The 14,639-nt window shown below is 37.6% G+C and overlaps 1 protein-coding gene across 13 annotated transcripts in view; it reads left to right on the forward strand.

The window, feature by feature from the left end:
* LOC306850695 (apoptosis-stimulating of p53 protein 1-like) overlaps positions 1-14,639 on the forward strand; it is a 37,816-nt gene that overhangs the window by 7,021 nt on the left and 16,156 nt on the right. For 2 of the 13 annotated variants that reach the window (XM_079386497.1, XM_079386502.1), the window contains exons 1-4: positions 1,065-1,313; positions 3,547-3,694; positions 5,194-5,313; positions 7,257-7,324. In XM_079386497.1, the coding sequence (XP_079242623.1) occupies positions 1,182-1,313; positions 3,547-3,694; positions 5,194-5,313; positions 7,257-7,324 (468 nt within the window). In that variant the 5' untranslated portion in view covers positions 1,065-1,181. Of the gene's footprint in view, positions 1-1,058; positions 1,314-3,376; positions 3,459-3,546; positions 3,695-5,193; positions 5,314-6,920; positions 7,060-7,253; positions 7,325-13,473; positions 14,023-14,639 lie in introns of those variants that run through there. The other 11 variants (XM_079386498.1, XM_079386503.1, XM_079386499.1 and 8 more) reach the window with 9 other exon arrangements.

Here is a 14,639-nt window from a genome sequence, read left to right on the forward strand (position 1 = left end):
GGTAGGGGCACTTTTGACATGAGCAAGTAAGCAACCACCCAGAACATCCTAACAGCTGCTTAGCAGTGTTTTTGTAATCACTTACAACACCCTAGCAACCACCACCAATTCCTTTTCAACCTTCCAGACCATGCTAGAAACAGCCTAGAACCCACTAGTAACCGCTGCCAACTATACAGAATACCTTCGCAACCGTTTAGCAATGCAATGCAACATCTACAGTACATTACACTAGCAATTGCATAGCAATTCCATAGCAACCATCTAGAACACCCTAGCAACTGCTTGGCAACCATTCAGAACTCTTTATTGACCACTTAGCAATGCCTTGGCAACCACCCAGAACACCTTTGCAACCATTTAGCAACACTCTGTAAACATCTACAATAGAAAACCCTACCAATTGCTTAGCAAAGCTTTGGCAACCATTCAGAACATGCTAGAAACTGCCTAGAAAATGCTCTGGCAACAGCACTAGCAACCATTTTGTAATGCCTTGGTAAAATAAGGTTTGTATTTTAAATGTGAACCGGAAGTTGCTGCCAACTTTTCTTCAGTATTGTGACGTATTTCCAACTGAAACAGAAAACTGAATAGAGTGCAGGGTTTTATTTTTCCAGTTAAGGATTTTATGGCCAAGCCGTCAAACAATGTGCACTAACAAAGTAAATTTTGATTTCATAAAGACTTTAATCTGAATGGATGATCGGCAGGTTTTAAAGCCCTTGTATACATTAAGTGCACACTGTCTATCTGTTCTTCTTAATTCGATAACGTAAGTAGCATGAGTGTGACTTCCTATGGCGAAGTGTGCGTTTTAGTTTGAGTGAGCGTGGAGTTCGGTCCACTCTATCAGTGACATGTCACAGGATGGTCTGTGTATTGTCATCAGAAACTTCTTATCTTCCCCTGCCACCTCTGCTTGTCCCAGAGGGAATGCAGTTTGGGAAAGAGAGCTCGCCCACCCACGCCGGTCCCCCTCCCCTTCCCAAAATGCCCCCAAACCCCCTCCCCTTCCTTGACCAATCTATAGTATCTCCACTCACACACTCTCAGTCAGACAGACAGCCAGGCACCCAAAGAGAGAGAGAGAGAGAGACACACTCCAGTGGCAGCAGGCAGCTCCCCAGCGCCTGGACTGCCCGGCTCCTCCAATCCATCAACCCCAGCCTCAGAGCTCCATGAGGAGGTTCATCAGTATGGTGCTACGCAGCCTGGTCAGCGTTTCCAAAGCCAGGCCCTGGCTGCAAAAGAGAGTGCGGACGCAGGGGAAGGAAGACCGGAAGCTCAAGGTGCCACACGGGGTGACTAAGGTGAAAGTCCAGAGGGCTTAAGACAAGCGAGATAGGGGCAGACGAGGGGACGCTGAGGATAGAAGTTTAGGCATTTGTGTATGGCTTAAAATAGCGGGACATGTCTGGGGCATGGCGGATTTCAGAAGATTGACATTTGTTTTTAAGTGCATGTGTAAGTGAGGAGTGTTAAATGGAGTCTTGCTATAGTTGGAACGGATTGCGGATATGTTCAATCAAAGGGTGCTATTTCACACACATGTTTCTGGCATGCTGGAATAGGCTTGTTGTTTATTTCTTGCATGCAAACTTTTGTAGTTTGGAAAAGTTGTGGGACGCTGTTGATTAGGAGAAAATTCTCTCAATTTGTTAGATCTGTAAACGAAAAATCTTTTCGTTTACATTATTGACATACTATTTTCCTTTTTTGATATTGTGCTTTGACACAATTTACATTGTTAAAAGTGCTATATAAATAAAGCTGACTTGACTTAATGAAACCTTAAAGTAAAGTGTTACCTGTCAATCTGCTTTTTTCATTATTTAAAGGGATAGTTCACCAAGAAATTAAAAATTCTGTTTTCATTAAATCAACCCTCATGTCATTCCCATTTCCACTGTTTTTTCGGTGGAACACAGAAGATATTATGAGAAATGTCTGTTTTTGTTTTTTGTCTATACAATCAAAGTTGTCCAATGTAGTTTTAGACCACATTGACTTTTATTGTATGGACTAAAACAGTTCTTCAGAATGTCTCCTTTTATGTTCTTAAGAAAGAAAGGTTCACAGGTCATGAGGGTGAGTAAATGATGGCAGAATTTTCATTTTTGGATGAAGTATTCCTTTAATTCTAATTGATTTACAATGTTTGTCTTTGGTCAAGTAATTGAATTGTTCAGATGGAGTGTAAGCATGATTTGACTTTTTTTTTTTTTTGGTCCTGTGCTATTTTAATCTGAAGCCTTGTGACAATAAAATTCCAGGCAGCTGTCCAGATCGGGATTATTCGCTGTCTTCACAGATCACAGCAGCATTTCCCTTTCTGGATTTGTTTGGCTTCAGCCAGCGAAACAGTTTCCTTAGCTCTCTGTAGCCACACGCTCGCATGTTTGCCCCCCCGTCTAATCAGATTATTATAGCTCTGCCCTGTAATCCAACCCTCACAGAATTTCTCTTTCAATCTGCTGCTTGCTTGTTTGGAGGGATTGTATTACACTTTAGGAGTAAAGCCTGCCCCGGGTGGGAATTGAATTCAGATGGATTTATAAGATATACAGTATTTAAATTTGTAAGTGAAGTGAAGCGGGATGAAGGATACATCAATGTGTTTACATTTTATTGGTGACTGCTGTAATAAAATACATGCATTTCCTGGTGTATACCTAAAGATACCTGAAGAGATTTTTTTTTTTTTTTTTTTACAATCATTCTTACTGTACTCCGATGTTTATCCAAAATGACAGATTTATGTTTTTCAAATATTTTTTCAAAATATGATTTTATTTAAAAGGTGTTTAAAGGCATTTTATTTTATTTTATTATTTTTTATTTGATTTTAGAAGAGGTACTTTATTTTTATTTTTATTTAAAGTGGTGCGTAAAACCTTTATTCTATTATATTCTATTCTGTTTTGCCACTTGACATCTCACCGCAGAGACTTTTGCACAGGTGAGAACCACCCAAAATCTGACAAATGCCATTTGACCAAAAGTTTATTTTTTGTCTTGTTCTTCATCAATGTTTCTTTGGCCAATTCTTAATCCAATTTTCCTGACCATTAGTTTAATCCTCTTTGATAGAAACCCCACTGAATGATGGAGTATCATCTAATAATAATTAGATAAAATAACTTGTTTGACGTCTATGATGCAGACTTTGCTGTCCTTCTGGAAGGTTTCTTTCCTAAATCTCCTAGAAACCTTAGATATTTTCCATTTTGTGTGTGGTTAAAGTCTTTGCCAATATGTTTTGGTATGTGGGAGATAATAGATCAGGCATAATGATTACTTTTTCTTGGCAGTGTGTAGAAGAAACATGCAATTCCCTTGATTTCAGCTCAACTTTTGAATGTCTTTTATTTAGCTCTCATCTGTCTTTGCAATTGGCACTCATTTGATGAGACGGCGGGGAAAATGAACGTAAACAGTTCGAGAATTATGACAAGGCAAGAGAGATTAAGGAGAAGCCCACACAGTCAAAATGAGAGGCTGGAAGTGCACTCAAAGAAAGATGTTATTCTTTCCTCTTTACAGATGATTCTGACTGTATTCCTGAGTGATAATCAACAGTTGCTGACTGAGGTGCCCATTACCCCAGAGATGCTCTGCAAGGATGTGGTGGAATTCTGTAAGGAGGCTGGGGAGAGCGGCTGCCACCTCGCCGAGGTCTGGAGAGGAAAAGGTATGAGTCTGTTGGCACATTATATATAGCACTACTTGCACTACTTTTATAAAAAATGACAGTATAGACATTTATAATGTTACAAAATATTTATATTTCAAATAAATGCATTTTTCTTGATCAAAGAATCCTGAAGTTAAAAATGCATTACGGTTTCCACAAAAATATTAAACATTGCTGCTGATAATAATGAATGTTTCTTCAAATACATGCAGCGTTGGTGAGCATGAGAAACTTCTTTAAAAAACATTCAAACATCTTACCAACTCCAAACGGTAGTTTTAATGGTAGTATATTTTAATTTGCAAGTTGAAATATAAAAAGTCAATGTTGCTTTGGTTGAATTTAGACAATATAAACTCTTCAGTCTTACCTAGTATGGTTGACTTATTATTGTAGAACCAGATTTTTGATCTTTTCATCTTATTCTTTCCAAGAACCACTTTACTAGTGTGGAAACGAGTCATCTGAACAAGTCCCTTGTTTGTGTTAGTTAGTACATGTTAGCATCTGCCTAAATGAAATACATTAAAATGCATTCATCGAACTGAAAAATCTAAAGAGAACCATTGCATTGTGGGCCATGTTAGCTAAAAGAGTATGCATGAATCTGCAGAATTTAGTATACCATCTGGGCTCTTTTGGCTAATTTTATTTAATCTTCCATAAAATTTAGGATGGATAGTATGCAAATTTATATGTAGAGTCTGAAAATTTTTCAACAATTTGATGCTATAGTAACTATCCAGTGACTAGTCCTGTAAATTAATGGCTTAATTTTAGCAACATGGTTTTGTTTCCCTGATCTAAAAAAAAGAAAGAAAAAGAAGGCGTCTGAGTCTGAGACTAATGTTGATTCAACATCTTACTGTAAAATTATATAGTACATTCTAGTCTAGTCTCATGAATCACCTGTTCTTTAGGCAGTGAATACAGACACATGCCATATGTACAGTGCAGTCGGATTTCTTCATGCTCTGCTCAATATGGCTGACAGATACAGATGTATTGCTTAGCTCTGTTACATCACTGAATGGAAACGTTCATGGACCAGATCCCACAGAGAAAGCAACACTGTCCATCACACAACAATGACGTCCTTGTCAGAGTCTGTCCTAGACAGTGGGTGGTAGTGTGTGGGTCAGAACGTCTCAGGGCCTGGGCCGCAGCCTCTAGGTTTGTTTACATGGCTCCTGCGGGCCTGTTATTCTAGCGTCCCACACATGGCACGCGACCCGCACTGTCAAAGACAGTAAATATAGCCTTCAGCAAGGATAGCCAGACCTTTTTCATCTGGACGTGCCACCAGATGTGTTTTCCACGGGGCTATTGTGTAATAGAAAGGACATTTTCCTTTTTTAAGTTTTCATTCTATGTGGATTAGATTAAAATAGAGAAGTATTATAACAGTTTTGACATTCACATTCTCTGTGCTAAGCATAGAGTGAATGGTTTTATAGCCTGACTGTAACAAAGAGTGTCTGTGTTCTTATTCACAGAGAGAGCGATCCCTTTCGATCAGCTGATGTTCGAGCACCTACAGAAATGGGGTCAGAGGAGACAGGAAGTGAAGTTCTACCTGCGGCATGTGGAGTCTCCCATCGCAAACATTTCTCAAGGTGGGCAAAAGCTACACGAGATTGTTCACGTCCATGAAATTTTTTTTGTTTGTTTTTTTTTTTTGCATTTTTCCTTGACAGGACAGTAGAGATATGTCAGGAAGTGAGTGGGAGAGAGAGATGGGGGTGGGAACGGGAATGGTGGGATTCGATCTCGGGACACACTAAGCACAACTGCGCCTTACGTCGGTGCGCTGTCCACAAGTCCATGATGTTTTGCTAAAAAATATGGTAATAGGGCAGTTGTGGCCTAATGGTTAGAGAGTCGGACTCGTAATCCAAAGGTTGCGGGTTCGAGTCTCGGGCCGGCAGGGATTGTAGGTGGGGGGAATGAATGTCCAGCGCTCTCTCCACCCTCAATACCACGACTGCAGGTGCCCTTGAGCAAGGCACCGAACCCCCAACTGCTCCCCGGGTGCCGCAGCATAAATGGCTGCCCACTGCTCCGGGTGTGTGTTCACGGTGTGTGTGTGTGTTCACTGCTGTGTGTGTGCACGTTGGATGGGTTAAATGCAGAGCACGAATTCCGAGTATGGGTCACCATTCTTGGCAGTATGTCACTTCACTCACTCACTTATAATATTGTGAAATATTATTACAAGTTTTCTATTTTAATATATTCCTGTGATGGTAAAGCTGAATTTTCAGCAGCTTTTACTCCAGTCTTCAGTGTCACATGATCCTTCAGAAATCATTCAAAGTTGAAAACAGTTGTGCTGTGTAAAAGTGTTGTGTTTTCAGGATACTTTAGTGAATATTAAGTTCAAAGTAGTTGAGTTTTGTGATTTTCTATTAAATCTTTTCAGTTGTTTTAAGTGAGAGTCCTGTGAGCGTTGGGCTTTACAGAGTTTTTCTCTGCAGTTATGTAACTAATCCTCTTTGTGTGTAATTGGTCTCCCGCCTTCTTGCGCTCATATCTGCACCTGAGACAGACCATCAGACTAGAGGAGACGAGGAGCACTGATGCTTGTCTGACCTCCACTGAGAAATACAGACTCAGAATCTATCTATCTATCTATCTATCTATCTATCTATCTATCTATCTATCTATCTATCTATCTATCTATCTATCTATCTATCTATCTATCTATCTATCTAAAATATAAAATCAGTATTTATATTATACTGAATTATTTCAATTAATATTTATAGCAATATTTAAAATTGCTTCAATTTTTGATTTAGTTAATTATAATTATAACCATGAAAATTACAACACTAAAATTGTTCAACTATCAATACTTGATAATACTAATACTTCATTCTTAAACTATCAAGCTTATATTTATTTTATTTTAATTTTAGCATTTGCATAACAATGCATTAAAGCCACTCATAACACCTTAGCAGCCTCATAGTTGCACGGAAAGCAGCCCTGAAATGTGAAAATGTCAAATTCTAGTTCATCGTATCACTACATTCTAAATTAGTCTGAGAGGGCAGAGGGCGGTCAGTAGGATTGTGTACAGGCCGATCAGAGGCAGCGCGGTCCATGAAGGTCTTGGTATTTCCAGAGCCTCTGACAGGATTACACATAATAACACAGCCCTGGATTTAGAGAATTAAGCTCCTGCTTATTTATAGATGGCACAGTTGGGAGTGTTGGTGAAACAAAGGCATACAAAAGAGAAATGACTGGAGGTTGGTAAACGTTGTTAAACAACCCACTGTCTCGGCACAGACTAATCTGGGTAAATATGCCAGCCAAAATCCCACTGCTGGATCATATGCTCATTAGATTCAAAGGTACCCTTTTTCTTTCTCTTTTTCAGCCATACGTGTGACTGGTGTTTTATTATTTTATGTTTCGTCAATACAAAAACGCCGCTCTGTCCAGTAGCACTGATTATGTTCGCCCACAGTGACAGTTTTTAAGTTCTGCAACCATTTGGACATTGTTGGAGTGCAGGGGTGATGATGTAATCTTGTTTTATTTCCAGCAGGAAGTCAAACTTCAGAGCAGGCCGACAGGAAGAGCAAGGGGAACTCGGACAAGCCTTGCGAGAATGGGGTACGTTCACATTCACGCTGTTCTTAGTCACACTTTCCTTCTGGACTGTTTGAGACTCGTAATGAGGGCTGCTCACCGAGGCTTCACGTAATTACGGTGGAACTGTGTAGACAAAACACAAGTTCAGCACTTAACTGAGTAATGCTCTACTTTTCGTGCAATAAATGTGTGTATAGTTTCTATGTAGTGTAAATGTGTCAAGCCGTAAAGCACACTTTTGATGTACATCTGGGTTTGTTTTTCAAAAATGACTTGAAAAACTTAAAAACCTCTTTTATCTGTCAACCTTTTTTTTATTTTTGTGGCTTCTTTGGCCCACTTTTCCTTAATTTGAGCTTTAATTAAATTATCTTTGGGCATGTACACTTGACAACGTGATGAATTTTGGATGATCATCTGTTGTCATATTGTTCTTGATATTGAAAGTGCAGATAACTTAGAGTTAGGTATTTCTGTATACACTGTAATAGACTCTTGCCCTTTACACAACTCACACTCGTTACAAAATTAATATGTAATCCTCGTATGCTTGTTTGCTAAAAGAAAGCTTTCATGATTCTAGAGTCATCTACGAGAAAATTAGACTAAGTTTTTATTATTTTATATGATTTATATATATTTTATTATTAAATGTTATTATTTTATGTACTACTATAATTTGTATTAATATTTTGAATTAACCTTTCTTTTCATATTTTCATTTTCAGTTGAATTCAAATTATTTTCAATTTACTTCTAATTTTAGTAATTTAATTAAAATTACTTTCATTCTTTTTGATGTTCTTTTAGAATTTTTATTGTTGCTTTTTAAAACATAGATTTCTATTTAACTTGAATTTATTTTGATTACTGTTTTAGTTGTTTTTTTCGAATAAGCCCCATTTTTAATAGTTTTATCTTTAGTTAAATCGACACTGCTTCAGAAGACTTGGAATATAGTGTATAAAAGTCTTTTTGGTGCTTTTTTGTAAACTCTACACTCTTATCGTAAGAAAACTACATCTGTTCCACAGAAGTCAGAAAGTTCTACAAGTTTGAAACAGTTAAGTAAATGATGACAAAACTGACATTTTTGGGTGAACTGTTACTTTTAAGAATCAGTTCTGACTGTAGTTGCCATATAATTATGCTCCAGTTGGAAGTTAGAAGTGGGAAGCTTCGCAGCAGGGAGCTTGTGTGCAATGTGCTGATAAGCTCCAGTCCCCCACCAAAGTCATTTGCAGCGGATTGGTTCATGCGGCGGACACAGGAAGTTTTAGAGAAACAGAATACACAGGTTTCCCTGTTTCTCAAAAGATCACTCGACTACATAACGCTGCCTAGTTTCCGTGCACTTTCTATTCCGCTCCATATGTCTTTGATACCGATCATGCAGAAAAAAGGAGGTAGTGTTCTCTTTTTCCGAGCTCAGAAACGCACATCTACATTCCTCTGCCAGTATCCATGTTAGTATTTTAAGAAAAAGGAAATTGATGTCTGTAGGTATATATTCCAGATCTCCAGACTGATTAACATTCCCCAGGACTGTAATCATAAAACCCATAAAGCCGCACAGCTATTGAACAGATGGTCATTGGGACCTTCCCAGCGTCACCAGTTATGTTATAAATGAGTGACGCTCACTGCGGCATCCCGATATGCGGCCCTCCCCGCGTCCCATTATGCAGCTGTTATTACTGATAATCCAGGCAGCGGGGGCTTCTCTTTCAGGACGTATCATGTGATGATATTTCAATTACATCTGGCCAATAAACTTCAGGACTTCTGAACTCCTGCGCTGGCCTGATACTCTTACTCGAAAACTGTCAGCGTAATATGGAAGTCTGCAAGTGTGCTCCACTTTAAACCAGGTCAAAGGGCCAGAAGGCAAAATATTAGCTACATGTTCAGAACACCAAAAGTCTCCTCCTGCCCCTGATAATACAGCCAAGCAGCTGAGAATGACTGTGTACACTGAACATTTGACAGGCATGTATTATCTTTATATAGTATTTCAGAATACATCAGACTTTATTCAGGATGGTTTAAGCCATTATGCACGTCAGCATGTGTTATTCGCCCATCTGTGTGTATTTTTAAAGATGGATGTACGCTACCTTTCAAAAGGCTGTATTTATTTGACCAAAAATAAAGTAAAAACTGTAATACTGTGAAATATGATTACACTTTAAAATATTAGTAGTACAGTATTTTAAAATGTAATTCATTTCTGTGATGGGTAAGCAATTTTTAGCAGCCATAACTCATTATTATCAATGTTGAAAAGAGTTGTGCTGCTTAATGATTTTTGTAGAAACTGCAATGCATTTTTTTATTAATAGAATGTTCAAAAGAAATAGTATTTATTTGAAACAGAATTCTTTTTCAAAATATAAAATCTTCACTGTCACTTTTTATCAGTTGAATGCATCTTTGCTGAATAAAAGTATTCATTAATTAAAAGAAAAAAAAAATCTTACTAACCCCAAACTTTTGAATGGTAGTGTATGCTATTTGTTGATGTTAAGTCTCAAAAATGTCAGATTTTCCTTTAAATTATATGTTTAATTTATGCCTTTAACCCCCGGTTTCACAGACGAGGTTTAAACCTAATCCCAGACTAAAATCTAAATCTGAGGTGTTGCAACTGAATGAAACTTGCTCTGATTGATCTTAAAATATATCAATGCCCTTATTTTGTCTCGAAAAGCACACCAGTAATGTTTTTTCTAAGGCACGTTTATAAAAATGACTTAAATGTCCTAATTGAACTATGGCCTAATCCTGGTTTAGTCTAAGCCCTGTCTGTGAAACCAGGCCTATATGTTTAATTTCTATCATCTGATGCTTACTGCACAATAAAAATAGAAATACAGCAAGTGTTCGCTTTATGCAACTTTGCATCAAACAAATGAACAAATCAGAGTTTGTTTTGAGGCAGAAATTAGATATTATTTTTGGTCAGATATAAATCTATACACATTTTGTGCTTTTTATACCACTTTTACTGAGACCATTATTTACAACAGCACTATTAAAATACATGTTTAATGCACTTTAGTTTTAGATAAATCTATCCTTAAGTGGCATGTAAAAGCAAAACTAACTGTGGTTGGTGTCTTTACTGTAAGTCAGACTAAGTGGGCGATTCTTGGCCAGAATGAGCTGCAATCTGGACAAGACTTTTATGCTGTTAGTTAAAAGTCTGGCTATGCAATACTATAAAGAGATCTTTCATCAAGCATGTTGTTGGTTTTCAGGCCTGGTCTGTCTGCCAGCTTTGTCTCTGAGCTCTCTGACCTTGTCCCACTCTGACATCACTATCATTGACCTTCACTTTCTCTTTTTCTGCCTCTAGATGCTCCTGTAACTGTGATGATGCTTATAGCGTTACCATTTCGGTAGCGCTGCACCTCCTGCAGCTGGCAGATAAAACTTTATTAGATAATCAAAATTCACCGTAAAATGCGATTAGAAGCTCTGTGAGAATGCAAATGCTTCGTCCATAGAGATGAATACTTAGCCCTTGAAAGTTCCCAAAGATCTGTGCATGTTGTCCCTAAGGGCGCTTTGCATAGTCATGAAAGAGCAATGTGTTTCTGCCTAAATGCAGCCGGAAGAGGAAACAAATACTGTCAATTATAGTGTCATTGCATTTGAAGACAGCACTGTGAATTCTTCTAATTATCCTCTAGAACTTGTCCTGAAATTTAGTGATTTTCAACTGGTTTTCCTTTAGGACTTTAGATTTTATATTAGACATTGTGTTGTGACCAAAATCACAACAGAAATCGTCATTTTAAACAAAAATGTCCTTAAAATCAAATGTTTTAATTGTTTTAAGTACATGCACAATTATATGCTTTGTTGGATTTTATACTTTGCATTTAGAATTAGTGCTTTCCAAGACCAGTGTTATTTTAGCATTTATATACTGTTATAATTTAATATTTTTTAATGAGTTTTTATTTAATTTATTTAGTCATTTAGCAGACGCTTTTATCCAAAGCGACTTACAAATGAGGACATAAGAAGCATATTTGTATATGTTCTGTTTTCATTTGAAAGTTTTAGTGGTTTTATATTGTTTTTGTCATTTTTATTAGTTTTTAAAAATGTTTATATATAGATCATATTCATTCCATTTCAATAATTTATAAAAAAATATTTTTGTTAATTTAGTGCTATAAGTTCAACTAAATTTAAATGAGAAATGATGCCTTGGCAACTAGAAAAATAAATCAATTCAAATAAAATTTCAAAAGATTTTCTTTTTTTCAGTTAATTTTTATTTCATTTATTTATTTATTATATCAATAATAACCCTGCATTATATCAGAACAGACATTTTTTTTGGCATTAACTGCCAGTTGATAAATACTGATTTAGTGGAACGTCTGTTTTTTCGCCAAATCAAATCATTGTTATCTAATGCATATTGTCCAGTGTGTACACTGAAGTTGAGAGCACAGATTTTGCCCTGTGGCACTGGCTGTGTTTTTCAGCATATGGACATATGAAAGTCAGTCATGAGTGACTGTGGTCAGTACGAGGAGCTATTAAAATGAGGAGGGAGCTAAATGTCTGGCTCAGCGTTATTATAGCACTTATTGACTGTACCCATTTCTGTCCAAGATACCTCATCCAACTGGCACAAAAACAGTCTTGTTCAATTGCTCATCGCTGTTGGAATACTAATATGGATTAGCCCACATGAGCATCACATCATGAGCAAAGACATGCATTTCAAATTTGTGCATTTTAACTCCTTGTTGCTTACTTATTGAAATCTGACAGAATTTTAATTTATAATGGCAAAAACTTTAGCTATTAAAAACACACCTTATGACATTATATTGGCCATTGACTTTTTTTTTGGACTTGTATGGTATTAGCCTGTTTGAAGTATAGTAAACCTCTTTAGGGGAGTAGTAACATGGTGTCATGAAATAATCAATTTACAATGGTACTTTTTGTAAATGTTTTCTTGTTAAACATCAATTTCATGAGCCTCCTCTTGTGCACTGTAATGCATGGTGCATTTGAAAGCACGTGTATGCTGTAAGTTGTGTCGCAGAGCTGCAAACATTAAAGGCAGATTCTCTGGAGACCGTCACGCATCTGGGAGTAAGTGAGTGCGGGGCAGCTGTGGCGCAGCACGGGCAGTCTGACAGCGGCGCTCCCGGGAGAGGAGGGGTCTGTGTGTGCGTGCTCTAGTGATGTCCGATTCGCGAACGAATCATTTTTTTAACCGGATCATTTGAACCGATTTGCTTTGTTGTTGAAAATTACCTGAAAATATGATCAGTGGGCGTAGAAAACTGATGCATATGTCACGTTGAAATCATAAACTTGATTAGGCTATGTTGTTTTTTCCCGGTTGCAGCGATTACAGAAATTAATACAACCTTTTAAGCAATCAATTCGCTGAAATTAATGGGAAATTCAAGATATGGACTGTACGCCGCCAAGTCAATGAACTGTTAAATTGTTTTGCCATATTTTTAATGCTGTTTTAAAATACAGTTTTGTGATATATTGTCTTTACCTGCGTCACAGAATCGTCCACAAGATGCATGCCCGAGCTGCTCAAACGATAACATTTTCTAAGCTTTGTTTTCTACAGTGGATTGTCAGTAAAGTAGCTATCCATCCTCACTCCTCTTATTTGGTTTCTGTTTTTATAAAACATCCTGTTACAATTTTGGTGTGAGAAAACGATTCAGTGAACTGTCCAAATGAATCAAACTCGGCGATTAATGCCAGACCTTTTGCATCAGAAGAGTAATTGGGTGAGTCTGGCATCGCCAGTTCTGATTCTAAACAGCTGACACGACTTGTTTGCTTAAATATTATCAGAGAAACTTATTCTCAGGCCGGTTTACATCAATCTTAACGACAAACAAGGATTTATCAGTGATATTTTGTTAGGGCACAGCTGTATTTTAGAGACGCCGCTGAACTGAATAAGAGATTATTCTCAGTTATCCAGCCTTTTTTTATTTTATTTATTTGTTTTTTGACTCGTTAGCGATTCCAAGCTGGGAATGATTTACTCAGACTCTTAAATTAATCATTTATACTGGCGTTTTAGAACTTGTTCAACCGATTCTTTAATGAAGATCCGACTCCCACGAATGATTCGTTCAGGAATCGGACATCACTGCTGCAGTCTACTCTCTGGGCAGGAGAAGCGCGCGCACACATTAAGAGCGAGAGAAGTGCTTGCACGTCAAAATTGAGCCTGAAGGGAAAAAAAACTTACGCAGTCTCCATCATCACACATTCACGTTAACATTTTACAAAGGTCACGCGTTTCTATCCAAGTTACATTTTATTGTGTAATGTACTGTAATTGCTCATCAGAGTCACGAGACTAACTATGTAGTAAACAAAAACATGCAAAGTCAGTCGCGCAGAGTGGGGATGACAGCCTGACTCATCGCTAATGTGCTAGATGACTTCACTCATGCTTTTTGGAGAGGGGATTGCGGCTGTGAGTGTGACTCTGGGGTCTCATAACGAGCACACCACCGCAGATACTACAGCTGCACTGCATCCGTCCACACAGCACCACCGATGCTTTTCACATTAGAGACTCGGAAACACTGTTAGAAATGGAGTGGAACCACGTCGAGACTGTGCAGGAATTCACAGCCGAAGGACAATGCAGCAAAATTAAGGTCCGATCATGCAGAATAACCTGGGACTCTCACCAGGTAATTTTAGCGCTCATCTTTTAAGTGGATCCTTATCTGTAGCATTGATTTTTGAAGCACAGAACCGCTTTACTCGGATGTTCAGCCTGATCAATAGGAAGCAGGATTGACCAGTTGTTATAAGTGTCAAAGTGTTGGATCAGGTTACTTTGTTGTCTAGTTACATGAGCTGATAGATCACAGCTGTATGTACTGTATTGGGAAGGGATGCTGCCAGTTGACATGTAATATTTGGGTAGCTGACATGACATTTCAAGTAGTTCATCTGCAATTACTTAAAACAACATTTTTATATGTATAATCATTATACATGCAGATCTCAGTGGAGAGACTGCAATGGATATTGTGCTTTTAACCGTTTATGCGAGCTCCAAAAAGGTAAAAAAACACACGAGTGACTAGTCACAACACTTATTGTATTATTACACTTAAAATTATTGAAATATACATGATGACTCAACTGTCATTATTTTGCAATTGTAGCTCATTTATAATATCATAGCACATTATTACTGTTAGTTGACTAATGGTTACCCGAAAGCTGATATTATTGGGAAAATGCTTTTATTTTTAATAATTCATGAGCTATAGATTACATATTGTTTTATATTAAAAAT

The sequence above is a fragment of the Barbus barbus genome (genome assembly GCF_936440315.1).
Source record: "Barbus barbus genome assembly, chromosome: 30".
Classification (NCBI taxonomy): Eukaryota; Metazoa; Chordata; class Actinopteri; order Cypriniformes; family Cyprinidae; genus Barbus; species Barbus barbus.